At 39.3% G+C, this 25,265-nt stretch overlaps 2 protein-coding genes and 1 long non-coding RNA gene across 4 annotated transcripts; 2 read left to right on the forward strand and 1 right to left on the reverse strand.

Moving 5' to 3' along the window:
• Positions 1 to 1,659: 1,659 nt before the first annotated feature.
• LOC121644363 (coagulation factor XIII B chain-like) lies at positions 1,660 to 24,369 on the reverse strand. Of its 2 annotated transcripts, XR_006011254.1 has the most exons (9): positions 23,919 to 24,369; positions 23,630 to 23,821; positions 23,250 to 23,316; positions 22,864 to 23,055; positions 3,034 to 3,090; positions 2,606 to 2,767; positions 2,356 to 2,520; positions 1,962 to 1,987; positions 1,660 to 1,778 (listed from the first exon to the last, which is right to left on the reverse strand). XR_006011254.1 is itself a non-coding variant. In XM_041992270.1 (8 exons), exons 1-8 carry the CDS (start codon positions 23,974 to 23,976, stop codon positions 1,743 to 1,745), a joined length of 888 nt encoding a protein of 295 aa, XP_041848204.1. In that variant the 5' UTR covers positions 23,977 to 24,230; the 3' UTR covers positions 1,660 to 1,742. The 2 variants fall into 2 exon arrangements, 1 of the variants encoding a protein (XP_041848204.1); XM_041992270.1 differs by lacking the exon at positions 23,250 to 23,316 and having other exon boundaries at positions 23,919 to 24,230.
• LOC121644380 lies at positions 6,137 to 11,036 on the forward strand. The gene is made up of 3 exons (XR_006011268.1): positions 6,137 to 6,194; positions 7,400 to 7,436; positions 10,769 to 11,036. It is a non-coding gene; the product is annotated as an uncharacterized LOC121644380 (long non-coding RNA).
• On the forward strand, positions 11,584 to 14,682 carry LOC121644367. Its single transcript, XM_041992273.1, has 4 exons — positions 11,584 to 11,815; positions 11,955 to 12,101; positions 13,349 to 13,450; positions 14,070 to 14,682. The coding sequence occupies exons 1-4, from the start codon at positions 11,714 to 11,716 to the stop codon at positions 14,376 to 14,378; spliced, it is 660 nt and encodes a 219-aa protein (XP_041848207.1). The 5' UTR covers positions 11,584 to 11,713; the 3' UTR covers positions 14,379 to 14,682.
• Positions 24,370 to 25,265: the final 896 nt, after the last annotated feature.

The following is a 25,265-nucleotide window of genomic DNA, read 5'->3' on the forward strand; positions in this document are numbered from 1 at the left end:
TAAATGGTCTAACTTATTGTAATTATTTCTTTGAGCTTAAACAACTTAATTTCATCGAGTTTTGCACCCGCCAAAAATCCAGTTATTACCGGTTTTAACAGACTGGCATCGATTAACTCTGAACGTTGTGAGCAGAGCAGAGACGAGAGAGACAGAAAGACAGAAGACAAAGAGCTCAGCTGCACTGAAACAAGCAAGTCCTTCAACCCACGTTTAAAGCTTTATTGCAGGACCCAGTGAAAAAACGGTAAGTTAAAATCTGCACTGGATGCATGACAAGTGATAGATGAAGTAATGAGCTTAATCATTAAAAGAATATCAAAGTAGTTAAGCAACCAGCTTTGCCAACCACGTTCTTAGCTAACTTTAATATATTGGCTGCTAATGTTAGTAACTCTTTTTTTTTCTTTGGCTCAGTTCAGCTTTCATTAGCGGGAGCAGACACGTGGAGCTGTGTGTGTGTGTGTGTGTGTGTGTGTGTGTGTGTGTATTTGTATTTTTGATGATCTTCTCTACTTACACAGTTTTTCCTTTTCCCCATGGACAAATACGTTGTTTGTAAATGCTAATCAACCATTGTTCAGCAGGGCTGAGTTTTCATGTTTGTTCACCATTGAAAATTGTAAAGAATGTGTTTTTGTTACTTTTGTTTTTGGAAAAAAAAAAAAAATATGAAGAATAAAAAAATAATATTTTATTTACCTTTCTCTGTTGATTGAAAGATGTATTTAGATTTTTAAAAACTATAAAAGTTAAGTTTGGTCAATTAGAATATACAGTTTTGTTCAACTGGTAATAGAGTAATGTTTACTCAACAAGCTGTGTTAAAGAAATGTGTGGTGGATGATGGTTCAACTAAGTAACTTCAGTTACTGTAACTCTATTATTAGTACATTCAACTTAAATCTTTAATTCCATTCCAATAGACACTCAAGTACATTGAACACTGCACTTATTCAACTAATGTTTCATTACTTAAAAAAATTAAGATAACGAGTTACCTTGACTTTTTTACTTAGATTAAACTTATCTGGGTTTAAAGTGTATCAGCTGCATGGTATTTTTCATTTTTTATTTCTTTAACTAACTTGTTTTACTTTTAGATGGCAGTCATATCACCACTGCTGTTTGTTCTGTTTTTATTGCTTGTTTTCATTATTTTTATTTTAAGTTCCTTCGCCCTGTGTTTTATACAGCAGTAAGACGTTTTATCAGAGTGCTCCCCTGGTTGATTGCAGCCATGTGGTCATTGGAGAGTGGTGGTAAAGGTCTAAAGCTGAATTTATACTTGCTTCTGCGTAAGGTTGGTTATGGCGTCACCACCATATGATTCATGTAGATCAGCAGAGGCTCACACGGTTACAAGGAAGTAGTCCCTTGTGATTAGTCAGTTTGTGATTCATGTTTCCAAATTTCTGGAGCTTTTCGCTGAACTTGTGTTGTTACTGTGGAAGAAAAACTGCAACACGACACTAACGCTTGAGTCCTAGAGCACATTTCACCAGCGTTAGCTATGCCGACCCAAGCACACGCAGACGCTGCGCCAGTATAAATCCAGCTGTGCACTTTGTATTGATTTAGACTTCTTTTTCTTTTTTTTTTTTAAGAAAACTTTATTAAAGTGAGAAGAGTTTTATAAGTTGGTTCATATTTTTCCGCTTTGAACACAGACAAGTCAGCACAGTGTGTGACAGTATGATCATAATTATTCTTCTTAAAATCCTCCACACTGATATTTGTCTTCAGTTTGTCATCTCACCATGATTCCAGCAGATACCCTGGTTACAAAACACAAGATTAATGACCAGTTAATTGTAGTTTAAATAGTAAAATATAAATGTAGATTAATATAAAAAAGTTCAGAGTAGTGATGCTTCATTTGTTACCTCTAGATAAAATGTGTGCATCAATAAGTTGAACATAAATGTGGAGTTTATTTTAAATAAAAGAGGAAAACTCACCGTATTTATCTGAAAGTTGTTACAACCTGTAAAGTTATTTTAAAGCACAACAGAAAGAGAATTAGTAATTTGTCATTAAAGATGGAGGCCAGTTTTCTTAATGTTTACAGACTTTTCTGTCCTCATCTAATTTCATTGTATTAGCTCCTAAATTAGAGGCAATGTTCAATCATAGGTCCCAATTTAGGACCAGGTTTGATATGGTTTTATAAAATACAGAGTCCAGGCTGAATGCCTTTTTTACTTTAATCTTTAATTTAATTTTTTTATACCTTCAGCTAAATGTCAGCAAACATGATGCTTTAACTGCAAATTATTAGATAATAATGAGATTTTATGCTTTGTCCATTTAAAATATAACAAATAAATATAATGAACTTAAAGTGGTACTTACATCGGGATATCTTTGGTATTCCATCGTTACACTCCACCAAAGCATAATTACGAAAATAAAACTTATCCACACAATCCAGTTTCTCTTTGTAACCATTTGTTATGTATTTGACTCCAATATTTTCTAAGTCGGTATATTCTTCAGTGTTCACAGAGCAGTAGTCAGCTGCACACAAGAAACAAACACATGAGCATTTTTCCTGGATCTATAACAGATATGTGGAATAAAAACTATATGTGTGGATTTTTACCTCTACAGGTGGGAAGCTCAGACCACTGCCTGTTGCTGTAACACACCACTGTCTCTGGACCAACTAATTTATAATGAACTGCACACTCGAACTTTAATGAACGTTGACCATCTGGGATAAAATCACCATCCTTAACGACAGGGAATGCTCCACATCTGTCAACTGGAAAGAAAAATTTATTGAAATGTTTTGTAAATCACAAATTTCAGGCTGTCATACTGAAGTTAATCATCTAAACATTTTGTTTCCTCTATATGAAAGATTATTTATTTATCTATTTATTCATTAATTTTTTACTTTAATATCGACTGTAGAGTGTAAACATGCAGAAATCTGTGAGAAATTAATCAAATCCAATCCAAGGTTCAGTTTGGTTGAGGTATTGACCAGCATGTGATATAAAAGAAGAAATAAATCAGCTTCTTTACTTGTTGTGATGGAAGCTGCAGTGTCGCTGTCATGTGACCCAGAGCTGCTAGAAATTCCTGTAAGACACAACAGATCAGTTAGTTGTTGGTTCCCATTTACTGGATGTTGTTTTTCCTAATTTCTTTTGTCATTTCTGCGCCATGAAAAAAGGATTTAATAGTAAAGTTATTTTTTCCAAAGAAATTTTAATTGTCATAAATAAAATATCTGGTTCTTGTATCACATGTTGCACCACAGGAAAGATTATATTGTAATGACAACTTGGCAAAAGCAACTTTATTTACACTACATCATACTTCATTACTTGACGTTGTAAACATAAGAAAGCAGGAAAAGTTTAATACATTCAAGCATCAACACAAATATAAACATAATGTATGCACAAATCCAGGCAGGTACACACACATATCAAAATGTTAATACAGTTATTAAGTTCAGGCATGAAAAAGGTTCAAGTTTAATCTTGGATATTGACACATTTTTAACTGATCTCAGGTCAGCTGGTGATTTGCTCCAGAGAACTGAATATAAACTACAAAACAGCATTGTGTCTTTTCTTTTATTATTTTTATTTTCTGTTTCATAGTGGGTCATTTGATCTTGGTAACTTATGATGGAAACCTAACCTGCTCTGGAGAGATTTAGGTTTAGGTACCAATCAGCTTTCTCAGAAATGGAAACGGTGGAGTGAGTTGGATTATTACAGAAAACTAATACATCATTAAAAACTACTTGAAGAAAGTCGCAAATTTTCTTGAAGAGAAATTTAGCTGGTGTGGATCTGGTGGAGGGTTAGCATAAGGAGGAAATTTGGAGGAAATATGAAAAATCTGAATTGCAGTTATGATTGTTCATCAGATGGGAGATGTAAACTTATCTGACTGAGGTTATTACACACATCCCCCAACCTCATCATGAACACTGGTGTGCCGCAGGGCTGTGTGCTCAGCCCAGTCCTGTTCACCCTCTTCACCCAGGATTCTACCCCCACCCACCACTACAACATCATAGTGACGTTTGCAGATGACACCGTTGTAGTGGGACATATCACAGATGGCGAGGAGAAGCCTTGCAGGGAGGAGGTCCAGCATCTGGCTGAGTGGTGCTCAGATAACAACTTGATTCTGATTATTTCACTATTCATCCAACAGCATGCAATTATGCCCCCTTGAGGTGAGGTAGAGTACTGCCTGCCTCACCTGCTGATTTTTTTCTGCACTTTATTGTACACACATTACACAGACTGTGGAGAGTCATGGTGTATAACAAATATTTCTGTTAAGTTCATATTGGCCATATGCTGAGGAACAGAAACGGGCAAGCGTCATGCAACCCAGTTTGTATTGGATCACCAATAGGAGGAGGCGCAGCTCGCCCCTGCCTTACCCAGGATTTCTGCCCTGTGTTTGATCAGGAAATCCTCAAATTCGGCAATTTTTCTGTGTAGGTCAAACTGAAAATGCATTTTTAACAGATCAGTGGAAAATGTTAATATTTATTTTATGTAGCTTTTCCTTTTTTTTCTTTTTCATCATGACGTCTCTCCTGACCGCACGTCACTGCTGTCAGTTGTTGATTTCACTGTCCTCGTTTCTTTATGTGTAATAAATATGTTTACATAAAGCAGACTGAATTGTCTCTGTATGTTCTGGCCCTGCTCAATTTATTAATAACCCAATAATCAATATGCATCATCTTTGCGATTATCATGTGTGTGTGTGTGCACGTGTGCGTGTGTGTGCATGCGACCTACATTAATTCTGCACTGTTCAACAGAAGCAATCTTAACAGTCAAAAGCGTACCTGCAGCAGGTGAAAATAAAGTACAAGAACATATCTCAGAGTAGTAGGTAACATTTGAAGAAGTGTATTTGTTTAAAACGTGTGTTGAGATGTAAATATGTTGCACTTGTAGTGGAGTGGGGATTGTCTCACTCCAGTTTCCTCAATCACACCTTGCCACTGCAAGGTGTTGCACAAATGGCACAATATCAGAACTACCAAAGCTAAATATCAGAACTACCAAAGCTAAATTATGTCCAGCTACTTAAAGCAATAGAGGATGATCTCTCACGGTGGAGGCGCTTACCCATATCACTCATGGGGAGGGTTGCCACAGTTAAAATGATGGTTCTATCTAAAGTAAACTACCTGTTTTCAATGATACCCACTAAACCATCCTCCAGTTGGTTTAAGTCACTGGACTCACATATATCTAAATTTTTATGGAAAAATAAGCCTTCACGTATCAGTCTAAAAACTTTACAACAGACTAAAGATAGAGGCGGATTGGAGCTACCCGACTTTAATCATGTTTTCTTAGCTAACAAGCTGCAGTATATCTCCAAATGGCTTAAACCTAGCAGTCTGGATGAAACATGGTTAGATGTAGAGCAAGCATTGTGTGAGGATGTGTTTATCTCTGATCTGCCATTCATCAGCTCAACCATCAAAACATATAAGTGTTTTAAAAGCATCAATATCAGTTCCTCCTTAGTGGCTTGGTGGGATTTTCTAAAAATAACCAAATCCTCACTTTTTCCATGTAAGTTTACACCCCTCTGGAACAACCCTGACATCCTGCAAAACAAAAAGCTTATCAATTTTACTCAATGGAAAAATAAAGGAATAAAACAGTTAGAACATATAATAGAAAATGGAAACTTCTTATCATTTAATATTCTCACTTCACAATATGGAATCAGTAGCAAAACATTTTTAGAATATCACCAGCTTAAATCTATTATATGTAAAAAATATACCATTAATCAATTAAACTTACAGCTACCTATTACACTGTTAAAAGTAGTACTGGGGTTAATTAATATCCATTAAAGAACTATAAGTAATTGTTATTCATTAAAAATACATTAAGTCAGTTTGAAATTAATTTATGTTGATTTAAACAATTCATAATGTTTTTTTTAATTAATTTTACACAGTTTTTGGTTGGATAAAAGAAGCAAGAATAAAATGAGTAGAGTTTAATTAAAATGCATTAGAACCACTACAGAGGCAGAAAATTGATAGTTTTTACTCATTTAGGAATATTTTGTTTTAACCACGGAGCACTTCCGCCCACAGTCCTTTGCGCCAAATGGTGGAAGCGGGTCACAGGTCCTACCGCGCTTCACCAACGTCGGTCCTTCATTTCACACAGGTAAGAGCTTTGAAATGCATTTTTAAAATATATACAGAAGTAGCGATAGCAAGATTGTTGATAGATTCAAGCAGTATTAAAGCTGAATCAAAGCTTTTTTTTTTCTTTCAACCGTTCTCTGAGCCGTGATAAGGCGGTTTAGCGCTTCGCTTTACAGGTTTACACTTTCTCTTTTTGGAAGCAACTTTCTACAGATGATGAACGTTACATCGTATGAAATGACAAGAAACTAGCTAAAATTCCAATCTTCCTAGTGTATTCTGTTCTCCTTCCCTCGCTAACAAGTTCTTTGAAAGACCGCACAGGGCTCGACCGTTGGAGCTTTTTTGTTTAGTGTTGAGTGATAACAACTGTTTAGTCTGTGTAAAGTACAGTGCTTCTCTCCACTCTCTCTCTCCAATGAAAATTCGAAATGCCAGTTTGTACAGCTTGAAAACTTGCTTTATATATAAAAAAAAAAAGAACGTGGGTGGATTATCCTGGAGTGATTGAGAGAACATGGGCATGAAAAGGTCAGTCTTCGGCTGTGTGCAGGTAGACATAGGCTATGCTGTTATGAAAATCTATACAAATGATTTCAAAGAATATTTCCACATCATCTGATCCAGAGTGTCTGGAAACTAAAAATAAAACAGCGAAAAATCCTGTGCTTTCAAAATCACGCTTGTGGCCGAAATACATGGTAGAAATGATTGCATTTAATCTGTTCTTATTAAATATCAAAACTATGTTAAACAAAGATTTTCTTAGTTTTAGAAAAATCCCTGCAATGTAAATTTATCTGCTTGTTAGTCCTCAGACTCTGCTAATATGCACTTTTATTCTTACTAAGAAACAGACAGACCTCTTCTGTTTGTAATGGTTTGTTATTGTTTGGAAAATAAGGTTGAAACGGTTTTACATTTGATACAGGAATGTGTGGTTTGGGAGCTTAGTACAATTTCTACAGTACTCTTTTTGCAACTTGTAGATGTCTCCATTGTCATTCACTTATTAGCGATAGTTTGTAGGCTACAAACCTTTTAAGAAAATAAATAAATAAATGGAATTAAAGAAATGAAATGTTGCTGTTTGTGAACTTTAAGTGTAATAATATTAGATCATTAAATATTAAAATTTTGGTGTTCAAATTCTGATTTTAGATGTTGTTCTGTAAAACAATAATCTATTCAAATGAATTAAAATTGATGTTGCTTTCTTTCCAGTTGCAGGAAGAGTCCTTTGCAAAAATTCATCAGAAAGGTATGTAGAACATGTAACACAAAATAAGGTGGGATAACATGCTTCAAAATGCAACTTCTTCATATGATAAAACTGGTTAGTTGTCATATTCTAGCAGCAGAAATTAATTAAAGCAAACAGCTGTTCTATTGTTGATTCAGAAATATTTTTCTTATGTAAATATAATCATATTGAGTATTGTTATCAGGTTGTCCCTGCTTAATCAGACTTAAATAACTGGGCAGAAAATATTTTTTTTAAAGATGTACTCTATCAATATCAAAAGATCCCCTTCCTCTTAAAATAGCCATGACAAACAGTGTCATTGGCCATTCTTAGACCTGTCTTTTTTTCTTTCCCAAATTACTATAGGACTTGGCTAATGGGATGGCAGTGTAAGATCTGCAAGTCTTTGTCTGCTACAAAAGGGAAACTCTTGAAGCATTACAGACAACAACACGCAACATTTGGCCGTGGACAGCTCCAACCATGTCTGTATGACAGTTGCCCTTGCACATTCAAAACACAAGGAGCCCTTCGAACACACTTGTCCAGATATCATGCACCTGAAGACCCTTCAAGCCCGGGACTCATCACTTCATTTAAGTGCTTAGTTTGTGGTGCTTTTTTCTCGACCCAGAAGGATTATTTCCAGCACATTGGAATTCACCTGAAAAACCATGAAACTGTATTTTGCGTATTTGAAGGGTGTGACTTTAGGACAAATATATACAATACCTTTCTAAAACACAAAAGCAGAAGACACAAATCCTGTTCTTTGACTGACTTTAAGCAAGATGTGTTTGAAAGTCACCATGCTCATGTTGCCAGCCATTTGGATGAGCTAGAGGCCAGTGATGATGATGGCATAGATTTAGATTTAGATCCAGATCGTGCATCCTCTACAGTTGTTAATGACATTGGCTTACTTCTATTGAATTTAGAGAGCATTTATAATGCTTCCGTAAGGTGCATTAATGCTTTGGTTGAAGATCTCCATTATATTTCTTCGTCATCATCTGTGGCAGTGATTAGAAATATAATTGATTCATCACTGAAATCCAACAAATGCACCGTTGACCAAGCCATCATAGCTGAATTGGCACAACAGTTGTGCAGATCTCATCCTATTACAACAGCTCTTGGAGCAGGTGGTCCACTTGGTTCAGCTTTTAAGAGAAGAAAGTATTTTAAGGAACATTTCTGTTTTGTAGATCCCGTTGAATATATTCTTGATGCTAAACAGAAGAAGAGCTTTCAATACGTGCCAATTCTCAAGACTTTACAGGAAGTATTAAAGAACAAAGACATCGCTTTGGAGGCTTTGTCAAAGCATTCAAACAGTACTGGGGATTTTAAGTCAATTTTTGATGGTACATGTTTTAAGGAAAACAATTTTTATGCTGGAGAAGAAACAAGACTTTCCATAATCCTGTATGTTGATGACTTCGAAGTGTGCAATCCATTAGGGACCTCTAGAAAAAAACACAAAATTACTGCAATATATTGGATTTTGGCAAATGTACCATCAAAGTTCCAATCTGCATTAACATCAATACATTTAGCTGTACTTTGCAAAGCTGTTGATGTTAAACAGTTTGAATACAAAGCAGTCTTGGAACCACTCTTGAAAGATCTAATCACCCTTGAACAGGAAGGGGTTTTTATTTCCAGTTTTCAAAAATATATTAAAGGGACCATACTCTGCGTCATAGCTGACAATCTTGGTGCTCATTCCATTAGTGGACTAGTTGAAAGTTTTAGTGGGCCTTATTTTTGTAGATTTTGTCTTGGAAATTCTTCAGAGTACCAGGCTTATGAAGTATGCTCTGGGTTGTTTCCACTAAGGAAAAAAGAGGACTACACATTGCACGTACAAACTGTCAAAGAAAATCCAAGTCTTGTCCCCTATTTTGGTGTAAAGCGGTCATGTCCTTTGACTGATCAATTGAGTTACTTTCACTTTGTCTCTGGTTACCCACCAGACATCCTTCATGACCTTTTTGAAGGGATAATTCCTAAAGAGCTTGCATTGTGTCTTCAGGTTTTCATCAAGAAAAAATACTTTAATTTGGCAATACTTAATAACTTGATCACACAGTTTCCATATAAAGGCTCAGACAAAGTTAACAGTCCTCAAGCAATCCCACAAAACTTTGCTGGCCGTAAAACTGTAGGTGGAAATGCACACGAAAACTGGGCCTTGATACGGTTGTTGCCTCTCATTGTTGGTCACTGTGTACCTGAAGAAGATCCTGCCTGGCAGCTGCTTCTTACTTTAAAAGACATTGCTGAGTTAGTGGCTGCCCCTATTCACACCACAGAAAGTATTGCCTTCCTTGGCTTTAAAATATCTGAACATCGTGTCAGATTCTTGGAAGTTTTTCCTAATGAGAGGCTGACACCCAAACATCATTTTTTGGAGCATTACCCTGCACTGATTGAAAAATATGGGCCGTTGGTTGGTGTCTGGACAATGCGTTTCGAAGCTAAACACAGATTTTTCAAGCAAGTTGTGAGGCACACTAATAATTTCAGAAATGTGTTGCTGACCCTTTCAACAAGACATCAAATGATGATGTCATACCACATGCAATCAGATGTGGGGAAACCAGCCCTGACTGTCACAAAAATATCAACAATGCCTGTAGATCTGCTGCATTTAGACATAAAAAACAGTTTAAGAGAACGTTCACCATCTCTGTCAAGTGTGCAACTTGCCAACACTGTCACCTACAATGGCACAAAATATACCAATGGGATGATAGTATCTTACGGATCCACCTGTGGACTGCCAGACTTTGCTGAGATTACGCAGATAGTCATTTTGGACAGCTATGTTCTATTCATTGTAAAGCTACTTGCTGCCTGGTATGAAGAGCATCTGAGATCTTATAAACTGGAGGACACTGGCAAGATGACTCTTTTGGAGCAGCAGAAACTTGGTGATGTGTACCCCTTGGTTGCCTACAATGTGGGAGGAAAACGTATGGTTACACTGAAACGTCACATTTGTTGTGAATTTTAGGTAACCAAAATGAATTAACCCTTCATGTTGATTATACTGTCCATATTTATGCTGCAGCCTATATTGCAAAGAAGTGTTTTTTTTTTTTTTTTTTTTTTACCTGACATCACTTTAGTGCAAATGTAAATAAGTTACTGTTAATGTTTTCCATTGTCTTTATGTCAATATCAGGGAGTAACCATTAAGGAACTGTTATCAAAAGGTGAAATACAAATTACAATAACAAAGTAAAGTTCTAATTTGAGTGAATTAAAAAGTAAATGACAATACTTAACTACTAAAGTATTAAAGTAAAATACTAAACTACCCATTTGTTTTCTTCCAGGCTGCCAGAAATGGAAGCGAAGCTTCGTGTAATAATTGATGACCGGATTGAGAAGCTGGTTCTACCATCAGGGATCCCCCAAACAGTGCAGGAGCTGCAAAGTGTTGTGAAGGATACCTTTGGTATTGCAGATGACTTCAGTCTTCAGTATATGGACTCAGAATTTGAAGACTACTTTACTCTTAATAGAAGTGACCAAATCAAACACAAAGACACCATAAAGGTTGTTCCCGCTGCTCCAGTTGTTCTTGACTTGGTTCCACTTGAAAGTTTTGCAGCCCCTCTGTACAGCACTCAACTGACTGTGACTCTGCATCATATGCAGAGTCGATTGCTTCAAATGCAGAGTCTAGTGGAACATCATCTTCACAGGACACCATTATTCTGAGTCCGCCGAGCACCACTGGACGATGTCAACCCTGGCCAAAGCTGTTCCCTATTCCAGTGTTTGCTTATGAAACTGAGATGTACCTTGAAAGAGCCACTGAGAACTTCAAGAAGAATGGAACATTTATGACTACCTCAAAGGTCAAGGCAGACATACTGGAGAAGTTGGCAGAAACTATTTTTACATACACAGCTTATCCATCAGGTGGACAGATAAGTGATGTTGCTGAGGTACTTGTCAAAAAATATCCATGTCTCAAAGAATCTGGTTCTTTTTCTGGTTACTATGGCTGGCAACAAAGCTTAAAGTACAAGATGGCAAATTATCGCACCAAACTGCGAGGCTTTGGTGTACCTGAGGTCCTGTGCAATGCAGTTAAACACAAGAGCCCTGCTGACCAGAAATCTGCCAAGAATGTTAAGAAGCCCAGAAAGGCAGAGGTAAATTATCTCCCTCCATACCCACCAGGAGAGGATAAGGACAGTCAGGAAGAAGAGAGGATTCAGTTGCTCACTGAAGTGAAGAAAAAAGACAATGAGAAGTTGATCAAAGAAAAAATGGCTAAAACATTTGCACACAGACGTCATGAAATCGTCAGCCTGTCACCCAGCATTGAGGACATCAAAGCTAGATGGCCTGCTCTGTTTCAGGCCTCTCATGTAATAATTTTGCATTAATAACTCTTTAAAAAATTTAATTCTCTTTACATTTTGACTGATCTTGTTTTCTATTCTTATAGTAAGTGAAGCTTTAAAGTTCTTTCTCTGTATTCTTTTTTTTTGTCACCATTTCTTTTAGCTGCAGGATGAATTCCTAAGGATTACCACAATACACCTGGAACCAAAATTCATGGCCAAGCTGGATGAGTATTCTCCGAAGTTGTTGGCTGTCTTCAATTCCAAGGGAGGAGCCATGGGATTGAAATTGCAGGGCATCTTGCTTAAGGTATTTATCAGTGACTAATTATTTGTATAAGATTTAATTGAAGTAGTTTTGATATTAAATTATTGGGATATTAATTATTTCAGATGCTTAACTACCTACCAGCATATAAATCTAATTAATTTGATCTCCCAATTCACAAATTGTATGCTATATATTGCAATTCATGAAGATGGTTAGATAATAACTAGAAAAATGTTTGTCGCAGAGCCACTTCAATTCAGCAGTACCTGATCATTTCAGCTTCATGCTATAATGGCAAGGCTCGTTGATGTTTTAAAAAAGTTGCATTTATTCCACAAATCGTCACATTATGCGACTAAATAGTCAGTTGAGAGCTTCAGGTGTGAGAATGTGTTCACGTTAGTCGCTTCTGACCCAGCTCAAGATCAACTTCTGAATTAAGAGTTTGAAGCTGTAAATTGAATAGATTAATATATTGTGCCATTGTAAAACTGATACTGTTAAAAAACTTGCAGCAAGTCTGAATTATGTGACCAGTGGTACTGAATACCACACTGTTGTTGAAACTACTCAGTTTGTGAGCATGGCTGGGACATTGAACGTCTCATGTGGGTTGCACATTTAAACAGGATTCTGGACTGCATTCCACCATTTTTATTTGAGGATGGTGGATGATTTTGTCTAGAAAGACATAGAAAAGGTAAATATAACAGATAACATGAAATGCTTACATCAAATGGAACAATAAATGAATACATAACTTACATTAATAATGCATCCATTCCACTAGGTTACACATCCCATGGTAATATGCAGATTAACTTAATATATAAACACAGTGAGCATCATCATGACATACTGGAAGAAATGATTAAGATTAAAGAGTCCATTTCACAACTCACAGGTTTCCTTTGTTCCACTGGTTTGGAGGGAAAAGAGGCTGAATAGGCTGGAAGGGTTGGGTTATATAACTTCCTTTGCACGTCAATGAAGCAACAGGTGATAGTGATCACAGTAATGCCAGATAAGATGGTGAAGAACCATAGCTTTAACAGTTGTCTTGATTCAAACATTTGACTGACTTGAAACTTTCTTTAAAATGGGAACAATATAAGATAAATAGATTAATAAATAAAAAAAAGGAGACGACATTGGAAAATTTTAGTCGAAATATTTGGATAAGTGATCTTGATCAGTAATGATTTATAGTATGTATTTTTTACTTAATAAAAAATAGACTATTGGTGTAAAATACTAGAAGATGGTGATTATTTTTGTCTTATCAGGCACAAAGCAATCCAAGCATCAATACTACCAGAGATCTTGTAATTCAGTGCCTGATGGTGTACCTCGGGGAACATACCGATCAACTCTTCAAGGAGTATAATGTAAGTTTTTTTTTTTTATTTTTTTTTATGTAAATTTAAGTGATTAAAACAGAAAAGTGTTACCTATTCTTCCATGCCGTAGCAATGTGTGACACCGCAGATTTTCTTTCTGATTTGATACCATGTAGTATTCAAGCCAGTATCGGCTATACTGATCTGATACCCCTGCTTCATCCAAAAACTTTTATGTGTAAAATCCCTCCCAAAGCAGGCTCCACTAAGGAGAAAGGAGTTAATATTTTTATTTTTATACATAACTTTGTGACTGAAACTGAAATTGCCAATTAGATACACAGATAAATATATAAATGCCAGAATAACTGCATTTGTCAACAACTACATAATAATATTACTAATACACTACTAATATTCATTTAGTATCAGTCTAAATGCATGGAAATGGCTTTGAGCTGATCTAAGGGACACATCACTCCATGCTGCCATATGACTAAAACCTTTGTGGTTCTAAAGCTGAGGTGACATGTGCCATTTCTTTTTTCTTCTTTTTTTTGCTTAGCTTTCCTTTTACTTTAAAAGGTCAGTAGGATTTTGGTAGATAACTCTTGGAAAGTTTCCTTTCGCATAACAGTGAAATACCCAATGTCTTTGTTGTTTTTAGGATGTTGATGGAGACAGTGTTTCACAAGACCTCAGTGAGCAACAAATGAAAATCTACAAAATCAAGACCACACTGTCAGAGGACTGGGATGATGTTGGTATCGTGGTTGAGGGGGTGAGAGTTTTGGCTGACCTGGGCAATGTTCCAAGGGCCTGTGTCATGCTTATTGGGTTGGCATACGCAGTGGATCTTGCTTATCCTAAAGAGCTAAGGTACACCTTAGAAGTATTCCAGAAACTCTTCCTGGAACTGGACTCTACAAGGCTGTCACCAAAAGTGAACAGCCTCAAGAACAAGTTGCTTGCTTAAATATGAACTCTTACAGAGCGAAAGGGATGCGAGTTCACTTTGAGTAATATGTGATATTCTTTCAAGTTATGCACTTGCCAAGATAGACCCAAGATGGTCCCTGGTGTTTGACAGGTTGTATTTGTTATCTTCTTTTGTATTTACTGTCTATTTTATTGGAACATTAACTGAGTTGGCCTTTTCAAAACTAAGATGGATGACACATATTGTCAAGCTTAGTTTCTCATGCACCTTCTTCAGACTTTAAGTTATTTTTTTTTCTTTTACTATTACATGTTCAGTAATATTTTCACTGATGGTGTATTGTAACACTTTTATTTACCGGTACTTAAATTTGCAGTTTTACAGACAGTTACAGTGAGAAAAAACAAAACAAAAATGTCTGTAGTCCAAGCACTGTCAGGTTCAAATTTAGTTTGTAATGTGTTATTGAGCCCAAGTTGTACATTCTGATTTTATAATGGCAGAAATGCATTTATACTTAAATTTCTTCATGTATTCAAGTGAGGTGCTAAACATGTAACCTGAATGAAGGACTTTTGGGCTTGGTATTAGCACTGGCAACTGTTCATTTTGTTTTAATACACTGTTCGTCAGGAATACAAATTCTTATGTAAATCTGGGTAACTGAATTAGAAAGTGCATGGAGTTCTTCTTGTGACTGACTTGGTAAGTAGTAGAGGGCAGGGAAATGGATTCAGTTGACCATATCCCAGGATCCTAGTTAATGATCAAGTAAGAGTTCATAACTGATCTATGTGTAGGGAAAACTTGCTCGATGATGTGCACTTTTTTTTTTTTTTTTTTTTTTTTTTTTGGGGGGGGGGGGGGGGGGATTGCTGTACTATACATTTTGCCCAGAGGATGTTGGACAGTTACATTTTGAAATGTTGTGAACATAATAAATGTTTACCTTGTGAAACAAACTGGAACTATTAAGATATGTTGAGTAAATTATTCTTAAAAGAATTATGGCGACAAAGTGACACTTATTATTATTAAATAGATCTCAAATTCCACAGAAGTAATTATTTCTTAAATTTACACATTTCTTAAGGGCAAATTGATACAAAAGACAATAATTTAAATGAGTTCAATTAAGCAAAACAAAGCTAAATTCTAAGTTGATCTAATTATTTTTTTTAGTTAAATCAACTAATATTTATCTTGGTTCCTTGTTAGCATTAGTAATTTTATTCAGAAAACTAGTAAATTTAAGGCATTTATTTCTACAAAATCTGTAATTATTTGTGACATTTCTTCAGAAATTGAGTAGATGCAACTTAATTTTTTCAAACAAATTGAATTATAGCAAATTAATATCTTCTTGATATTTGGTTAATTTTAATCAATTTGTCCATGCAACTTTCAACACATTTCTGCCATGGTGTTGTTAAATTTAACACATTTACATTGGCCTGTTAAATAATATTGACTTATTTTTTTCATTTAAATGTGGTTAATTATTTCAATACATTCTAATCAAAATGAAGGAAATTAAAATAGCTCAATTATATCAAGTGTCACTTTGTTGCCATAATTTTATTGAGTAACATCAGTTCACATTTTTCACAGTGGCAGAATTCATGAATCTCAATGCCCCAAAGCTATTATCAAAAACATATAGACTATTATCTAAACTAGAAGACTAAATCTGTCTGCCAACTTCAAAATGGGAGGGTGACTTATCCAGTAACTTTAATAAAGATAAATGGTCACAAATATGTTTAAACACCTTTAAAATGACTAAAAATTCAAATATGCAACTAATACAATTCAAAATTCTGCATAGAACTCATTATACAGGACAAAGGATGTTCAGGATGGGTCTGTCACAATCAAACATCTGCACACACTGCAATGAAAACACACCAGATAACTACCTCCATGCCTTGTGGTCCTGCACACCTGTCCGCAGGTTCTGGCTTCAGGTATGTGTGGACATGTCAACATGGTTTAAATGTAATATTCCTACAATCCCCGCACTATGTCTACTAGGTGACTTGGGTGACATTAATATGGCAATTAACTCTGCACACATGATACGCACAGCATTATGCATCGCAAAGAAAACTATCCTTGTGAACTGGAAAAACAAAAATAATCTGTGTATTCAGCAGTTTAGGAATCTCTTAGTTGACCACATCAGTAATGAGACAATGTCTGCCTCCTTAAATAACTATTCGGCTGAATCTCATTCCTTCTGGTCCCCTGTGCTTAGTTCCATCACTTAGTGTAGGTGGAGGACTGTGACCTCGTTGTTATGGGGGTTTGAGAAATGGCCAGGAGTGACTGGTGGTTGCGGGTTCTTTGTGGTTGCCCGTGATGCGGGACCGGGCTGCTCTGCGGTGGGGGTGGCTCTGAGTCTGTCCCCGTCGGGGGCTGTGGGGGCCAGCGGTTGGAGTCGCCTCGTGGCGGGGGGTGAGGCCACTGGTGGTGCCTGGGTTGGTGGGCGTCGGTCCTGAGCCGGGTGGCCGGGCTATTCTGGGGTGGGCTGGGCGGGGGTTCTGGGCTCTGGTGCCTGGGGGTGGTCCTCCTCCCTCCGGGGTGGTGGGCTCCGTATGTGCCTGGGGTCTGGGCCTGCCCGGATGTGCTGCCATGGTGTGGGTTGGTGCATGCCCTGGTGTCTGGTTGACACCCTGGGACCCAGGGTATGGCCCGGGGGCTGGGGGGGTACAGGGGTTTGAAGGAGGGCTGAGTGGGATTCGGGGGATTATAGGGGGAGGTGCTGGGGTGTGAGACAGGGATGCTTGTATGTTGTGTGTGTGTCTATACTGTGGATGTTTGTGTGAATGGGGGGGTATGTTTGTGTGCGTGCGTATGCATGTGTTAGGATGAGTGGGGGTGTGTCTGGGGAGTGAGAGTGGGAGGGTTGGATGCTGTGCGAGTGTTTATATTTTTTGGGTGGGGCTGAGAGGGCATAGGTGAGTTATGATGAGTAGGAGTATGCAAGGGAATAGGTGTGTGCATGTGTTTCTGTGTGTGGTTGGGGCGGGGTTAAGTGCACTTGTGGGGGGGGGGCTTGGGCGGGCCTGGGGGTGGTGGGCCGTGGGTCTGCCGCTGTCCCCATCCTCTAATTCCCCGTTAGGGGTGTGGGAGGGTGGGAACTTTCTGGGGTGGGCCGGGTCCCGGGATGGCTGCGCTGATGGGCTGCTGGCTCTATGGGGGTTGGGGCCCGCTGTCCGCTGGTCCGCCTGGGGTGTCCCCCACGGGGCATGGTGGAAGGGTTGGGTGTGGCGTGATTGTGTGGTGGTGAGCGATTGTGGGTGCGGCACGGGGGAGGGTGTGAGTGTGGGGTTATATGGGATGCAGGTTGAAGTAGATGGGCAGTGGGGGGAGGGGGCCGATAGCACCCTGGTTCCCGGGGTGTGTGGCTGGAACATCGGGGTGTGTGCTGGCCTACGCCGGGTGGCTGTCTGGGGGGGCCTGGTCCTCCTGGGCATGTTGCGGGCCCTCTGCCTTTGGGGGGTGGGGCGGCCGCCTCTGGGCTCCTGGGGCCCTGGGCCCTTCGCTTGGGCTGCCCTGGGTGGGCCGGTCCCTGGCGGGGCCGGCGGCTGCTGATCTTGGCCCACTGGGGCCTGTGCCCCGGGACTGTGGGGGGCTCTTGCTGGGGCTCTCCTCTGCCGCCCTTCGGGTGGGGCTGGAGTTGTCTTTGTGGTGGGGTGGCATGGGTTGGTGCTCCGGGTCTGCTGCTGAGGGCCCGGCCCAGGCCCTGGTCTGCCTCTGGCCTCCGTGGAGGCGAGGTCGCATTTGCATGATCTCACTCGCCGCTCTTCATCACTGATCATTCCTTGTTTCTCATGCTCTGCATGCTGACACAGTCACTGAGTTGTCTAGTGGGTCTTTAATATTAAGCGATAATTATTAAAAGGAAAGGAAAAAAAAAAAGAAAAAAAAAAAAATTGTATTTTTCCTGTGAGTTAGTATCTGGTCGCTGTTATGTCTTTTTGATTTGATTTGGTTATTATTTAAAAACTCTTAATGACTGGCAGCCCTGTTTTTTTTTTTTTTTTTTTTTTTTTTTGTTTAGTTGTTTGTTTTTTTCTGTGTGTGTGTTTCTGCTTTTGTAAAAGTTGTAGGAAGTTTTCTGGTGTGTTCATGTACAGGTGTAACAGTTTGTTGTCTGGTGATGGTGTGGATTGAAGGGACGTTTTCCTTCTGTCTGTGATCTTTTTGTCTCCTTTCTTCTTTCCCTTTTGCCCTTTTTTTGCTATTTTCCATCTTTTTCTGTCCCCTCCGGTCAGGTCCAGCAAGATTACATAGATTCCATGATTCAAAGTAAATAAATAAATAAATTAATCACATTATCAAGAGGAGCCTTACCCATAGGCCTACCCTTGGCAGAGCAAATTTGTTCAGCACGATACAGCAACCAGATTATCATTTTGCTTGCTATGATGCTGGACAGGACAAGTTAAAAAAAAAAAAAAACAAATGGCACAGATTGCTGGGCGGAGTAGAGCGCCTCTATATCTGGGCAGGTGTTTGTCTCTGCAGTATGTGCTGTATGCTGGCAGGTTGTGTGACAGTGTCAACATTGACTCCCCTGCAGTCCGTTGCGGTCCACTGGCTGTTCGGGCTGTGTTGAACACTGCATACCAGGAAGCCCCACTTTAGCGGTGTGCTGCTTGGTGATAGGGTTTGGTGCCGGGGCAGTTCGTCCAGACCTGCCGCAGTGTTGCTGGTTTCTTCTCTCTTCCTCCCCATGGGAGGGGGTGTAGCTACTGATGTTACACCCTGGTACAAGGCTGGACTCCACTCTATAATGGCTGTAATGGGAGATTTAAGGAGGAACACTACAGATGCAACGCTTCATCTGCAGCAGTTTTAGCGTGAATGAAGCATGCTTAGAGAGCTCTCTCTCTTGATCTCTGCAGGCATTACCAGTCCAATCTGGATAATTACCCAGACTTAAATAATGAATCACTGCGTAAGGTTCATCCTTACCTCTTACATGTGAATTGATGTCACGGTATAAAATTATTAATTTGAGCAAGTATAAGGCACTTCACATCAAGATGTAGCTAATCAACAAACAATTATTTAAAGTAAATATAGCTATTACACTGACACGAGGATTAGCCCATCCTATGCTATCGTGGGTGGGTGTGGATACCCTGCTGCTTTGTCTCCGTTTGGGATTCCTGTCCGCTCCTCCTGTTTTAATTTACAAGAATGAGTGGCGGGAGCGCAACGTTCTACCAGGTAGAACTTTCTTCTGGGACTCTGTATCAGACCTTTGAGACAAACCTAAGCTAAGCTTGAACGTTAGCCTGTACCTTTAGCAGGCTAGTTCTGGTGCATAAGTTACCATGGTTATTCAGCGTGCATTCACATAAGCCACGTTGATGGAGCAGAACTCTGGCTTAAATGGGCCAGACTTATGAGGGGATCGGGGGATCAACTTGCAACTGCAGAGGTTGTGAGCAGATTGAGTCTCACTCTCAGAAGAAAAGCAAGAAGGGGCCTGATTCCAGGCCACACACAACACAAACTGCTGCTTCCAAATAAATTGTATTTCATTCATAAAATTAACACATAATATCATTAAATTTATTTGGTTATGTGAAAATGTAAAAAAAAAGAAAAAAAAAACACGAATCTGCCTGCATCAATGTGAATTTGTTCACATCACATGACGTCAGTCTTGACTCTGGGTGTTTGACGGTGATGATGTTAAGTCGAGTCAAGGGTGTATAATGGACAAAAGACCAAAGAAACCATCAGATGCCCAGAAAGGAAAAGGAAAAGAAGGAGAGGAGAAATGCTCAAAAAATAAAGGTATGCAGGTCTCTATGAGGGATGTTAATTGTGCATGTAATGAAACAGTAGCCTATACACTATTTATACTCTTGCTAATATGTTGCTACTTAGACACAGAAGACAACTGTATTTGGTTTTTAGCGTTACTTAAGCAACTATTAAAATTTGAGGCATGAAGTCATGCAGGTAATTTCACCAATAGGCTAGTTTGTGTTTGCAACACAACAAACGCAAGTTCACATGGGCCTATTGGTCTGGGAAGTTGGTAAACAATAGTATTTCCTGACTGTGGAATTTTTAATGCTATACGTGGGTCTATGCTAACTTAAATAACTTATATAACATTCATGTCAATGTACACTGACATGACATTTTGTAAGCTTTATGTGATATAGGTTTTTTTTTTAATAATTTGTAGTGTGTTATGCTTAGTTAATAGGATGTTAACAAATGATAATAATTTGTGCATTATTATGGTTTATTTTAATTGGGTAACTGATGCATGTTAAGTGTGATCTAACTCACATGTTGCATCTTAATTGTAAATCCAGGAGCCCTTCTGAAATAGTTTGGAGCAGCTCCCACTGGCCAAAATGTGGGCCAAGATCAGCAGCCGCCGGCCCCGCCAGGGACCGGCCACTAAGGGCAGCCCAAGCAAAGGGCCCAGGGCCCCAGGAGCCCAGAGGCGGCCGCCCCACCCCCCCAAAGGCAGAGGGCCCGCAACATGCCTAGGAGGACCAGGTCCCACCAGACAGCCACCCAGCGTAGGCCAGCACACACCCCGATGTTCCAGCCGCACACCCCGGGAACCAGGGTGCCATCGACCCCCTCCCCCCACTCTCCACCTACTCCAATCTGCACCCCATATAACCCCACACTCACACTCTCCCCTGTGCCGTACCCACAAGCGCTCACCATCACACAGTCACATCACACATAACCCACCCACCATGTCCCGTGGGGGACACCCCGCGGGGCAACCACCCCATCCCGCCCGCCCCCGGCCACACACAGGGGGAACGGGGGTGTGAAAGGTCTCCAATACCCTCTCACTCCCCGCTCCTGACTGTTTATGTAGTGTGTGTTGTGTGCATTTAAAATTGAGGGGCAGTGACTGCAATGAGCCGGGAGCCGGGAGCCGGGTCACCTAAGTGGCCCCACCCAACATTCCCGCTCATCCTAACACATGCATGCCTTCTCAGCCCCACCCACACAATATAAACACTCACACAGCATACAACCCTCCCACTCTCACTCCCCAGACACACCCCCACTCATCCTAGCACATGCATACGCACACACACAAACATACCCCCACACAAACATCATTCAAAGTATAGACACACACACAACATACAAGCATCCCTGTCTCACACCCCAGCACCTCTCCCTATAATCCCCCGAATCCCACTCAGCCCTCCTTCAAACCCCTACACGCCTCCTGCCCCCGGGCCATACCCGGTTGGTTAGTTGTGGTTGGTCGGTGTGGGGGGGCGCCGATGGGCGGTTCGCCCAGGGCAGGCCGACATTTGCTGACCACCACTCTAAATATTTTTAAAGTTCAGATATTGGATCCATTTTAAGCTGTAATACAACTCATAAATGACTAGAATGATGGTAGATTCAGCTTGTTCAGCTGCATTTCCATGATGGACATAAAGTTCTCAGCATAACACCAGTGTTCCCATCTTCACCTCACTGGGAGAGTAAAAACAAAACATAAAAAAAAAAAAAAAAGAAAAACAGGATTTTGTTTGATTTTCAGGTGGTTGAAGCTTTATATTGTCCACTATGTGTTTTCTGCTATTCGGGGTGGGCACACCTGTGCATGCACAAGTCTGTGTGACATCAGGTTGAAACTCATCTGTGTGCAGTACAGAAATCATGTAGAGAGAAGTGAGGTGTTGTGGTGTAAATTAGATCAATAACATCAGACGGCTGAGTTTTTACTACAAGGACAAAGTATAAACCTGTTTTTAAGGAAACATCCATCTTTTGTCCACAGTAGGTAAGTAAATATTTATTTATATAGTACTTTTACAAAGTAAAACAAATATCACAAAGATGATTGAATACAGACAGACCGTGTCTCTCTGAGTGGCTGGAAGGGCATGAAGGAATGATATTAATAACAAAACCACTTTGTGTTACAACGTCCATAAGAAACATGCTTAAAAAATTTAGTTTGATTGCTTGATTGATTTGTGTTTTACATAGTAGCATTATTTTATTTTGTTTATTATAATTGTAGCAGTTTTTATATATTAAGTGTGTGTTTTTCGATTGCACTGTTTTACATTGTTTTAGGATTAGCACTTGTGCCATTTCTTCCCCCAGATTTTTGCACTAAATGTTATTTTTAACTAAATGTTATTTATTTTGTGCTATTTATATTTTTTGTAGCAATTTGTTAAGTTTAGAGTGTTTCAGTGTCACTTTGTTTTGTTTGTTAATAAAGAGACAAAAATTTGTATATTAGTTACAATATGTGTGCGACTGAGTTATGTAGCTCCAGTTTAGGTAAGCATTTTCCCGCATAGACTGGGCATCTGTATGCCTAGGGCCGGCACTGGCAGTATTTGCTTAAAATTAGTATTTGTTGTTGTACCCCACCCATATGGCACAATACAAGGGACAAATTTAGGACTAATAACAAGCTCTGCTGATCTTTGCCAAAGCCAGGTATAGTTTTCACTGACTGATAGTAACACTGCCCACTTACTGCATGTTGGGACTTCAGTCCACCTTCCAGCTCTGCAGAAGGCTGATTTTTTGGTGGCTCCTTCCTCTGTAGCATACCCATTTTTACATTGATACAACACTTCTGAGTCTGAAGGAAATGCCTCCTGGTAATCTTGATTAATGACGATTGCATGATTGATTCGAGGTGGCTCACTGCATTCATTGGTATTTTCTGTAAAAAGAAAAATAAATCATAAGTAGAAACAAAGACGCATCACAGCTAAAAGAGCCAAAATGTCTAACAGACTTAGTCTCACAGGACTATTCTCCGTTTGTACACTCAGCAGTAGCCGAGCCTGTTACTTTATATCCTGCTTTACATGCTATTATCACAGCCTCGTTATAAATGGCATGTGTAAGACCCACACTGATTATTGTGGTCTCTTCATTGAAGCCCCTGTGTGCTAGTCCTCCTCAAAGGTTGCATTTGGCACTGAAAATAGGGTAGGAGAAACAGTCAGTGTGTCGTTGTCTTATTTTTGTCTTTTTTATTAAAACGGCGGTCAGTGCAGAAGACTGTACATAGACAAACTGATACCTTTAGAAAGCCTGGAGAATTATTGTTCAAGACCGCTTAAAATATTACAAAGTCTTCTGGCTTCTTGGAAGCATTTTTTATGCAAAAAGTGAGGTGGCAAAAGACTTTCTCACTGCAAAATATGTTTGTTTAACCTTTAAAAGATATTGGATCTTGAATTTCAAAGTTCTTTGAGCACCCTTAAGAAATCCATTTAGAAGAAATTTACCTATACACTGGGGGTTAGGAGACCAGATCCCATTTTGACATGTGCTAGTCGCCCACCAGCCTTTCACCGCTGGTTTAAGTCCGTCATCACACGTATAACTGATCTTCGTTTCAAGAGGATAAGATTCCTGCTGAGGGAGGTAATAACCACCATTCAGGCTCGGAGCACTACATGGCTGTCCTGCACTTTGAGCTGAAATACAGTTAAAAAAAAACACAGTGAATCTCTGTAAACAAATATCTAATTCTAAAAAAATTACATATATAGCATCATAAATGTAAATACTGACCATGCAGCACTAGAGGAATGCAAACCAGGAGAGCAAATCCAAGACACCTCACCCACATGATGCTGAGAATGAAATCACTACAAGAAAGCAGAGCTCAGAGCCTTTTCATAACTAGATCAGTTAATAATTGTTGGAATTTACTGAAAGAGATAAGTTGTGACGAAAAAGTAAACATTGCCATGAACTTTAAATGTACTTGTGCAGAAGTCAAAATATTTTACTAAACCCATGTGAGCTTTTACTGGCCAGATTTTACATTTATTTCTATTTACTTCTATCAAAGTTAGCCAAACCAGTTTTACATCAAAACAACAAAAGATATTAGTCTGGTAACTGTGGATATTTACTTTGCGGTCATGTAGTGTCTTTTTTAGCTTCCATTTTAGTCTGTAATTACCATCTACATGGTCCTCCATGAGATCTACTTTAGTTCTGTAATGGATATAGATGACATGACGTGATACGAAGGCTGAAATGACTTTTTCGGGAAACTCTCCTTGTACAGTATTGACTGTTTCTTCTTTCACACAAAGTAAGGTGGAAAATGTTTGTTTACACTCATCGCTCCCTGATGCTCCTCAGCACAAAAAGATAAACATTATCTTTACAGACAGATCCTACATATAAAAAGTATTATTTTTTGTTTTTCGTAAATTTATATTTTATTGGTTTATAAATGTCTAAATGGTCTGGTGCCTTTCTATTTATCTGCCCTGTTTTTAAATTATAAGCCCTCGCGGACCCTGAGATCCTCTGGTAACGGTCTTTTGGTTTTCTCAAGTTTGACATTTCATCATTATGTGCCTCCCCTGTGGGACAGCCTGCCTGAGGGTCTCAGGGCTGCAGAGACTGTAGAATTTTAAAGCGGCACCTAAAGTTGACATCTAAACGTCTTTACCAAGTCATATTTTTTTTTTTTTCTTCTGGCTCTCGACGAAGGCAGACGCTTTTTTCTTCTCTCTCCCTCCTCCCCACTCTGCCCTGCTACTTGTCCTGTCATCTAATCTATAACAATGGATTTGATCAGGTGTGTGTCGAGCTATGAACAATCAGATTTTGACGTTGCAGGAACTAAATCGTAAACTGGAAGGCCTAGGATGGCAAGCTGGTTGCGATTTCGGAGCTTGTACGTAAGGGGGACACCAACTTGGAGAAGTTGTCGGCTCGGCTGGATGGAAATGGAAATTGACCCAAAATTCGGATGATTGGAGTCGCCAGTGGGACCACTGAGAGACTCAAGGCAGACGAAACAGCTCTGGCCTAAAACTAAAACAAATGCTGTTATCAATTCGGCTCCCTGTACTGGCCTTGGATGGCTGGTTATAAAGTTCTCCTGGAATGTCTTGT

The sequence above is a fragment of the Melanotaenia boesemani genome, chromosome 8, assembly GCF_017639745.1.
Source record: "Melanotaenia boesemani isolate fMelBoe1 chromosome 8, fMelBoe1.pri, whole genome shotgun sequence".
NCBI classification, from domain to species: domain Eukaryota; kingdom Metazoa; phylum Chordata; class Actinopteri; order Atheriniformes; family Melanotaeniidae; genus Melanotaenia; species Melanotaenia boesemani.

What these genes read in the sequence shown, in the direction of transcription:
- LOC121644367 (XM_041992273.1), top strand. Translation starts at nt 11,714, where the DNA reads ATGGCTAAAACATTTGCACACAGACGTCATGAAATCGTCAGCCTGTCA. An exon ending in CTCTGTTTCAGGCCTCTCAT is followed by an intron (nt 11,816 to 11,954) that starts GTAATAATTTTG and finishes CATTTCTTTTAG; the next exon opens with CTGCAGGATGAATTCCTAAG. An exon ending in TGCAGGGCATCTTGCTTAAG is followed by an intron (nt 12,102 to 13,348) that starts GTATTTATCAGT and finishes TTGTCTTATCAG; the next exon opens with GCACAAAGCAATCCAAGCAT.
- LOC121644363 (XM_041992270.1), bottom strand. Translation starts at nt 23,976, where the DNA reads ATGTGGGTGAGGTGTCTTGGATTTGCTCTCCTGGTTTGCATTCCTCTA. An exon ending in AATACCAAAGATATCCCGAT is followed by an intron (nt 1,988 to 2,355) that starts GTAAGTACCACT and finishes ATAACTTTACAG; the next exon opens with GTTGTAACAACTTTCAGATA. An exon ending in ACAACTTTCAGATAAATACG is followed by an intron (nt 1,779 to 1,961) that starts GTGAGTTTTCCT and finishes TTTTGTAACCAG; the next exon opens with GGTATCTGCTGGAATCATGG.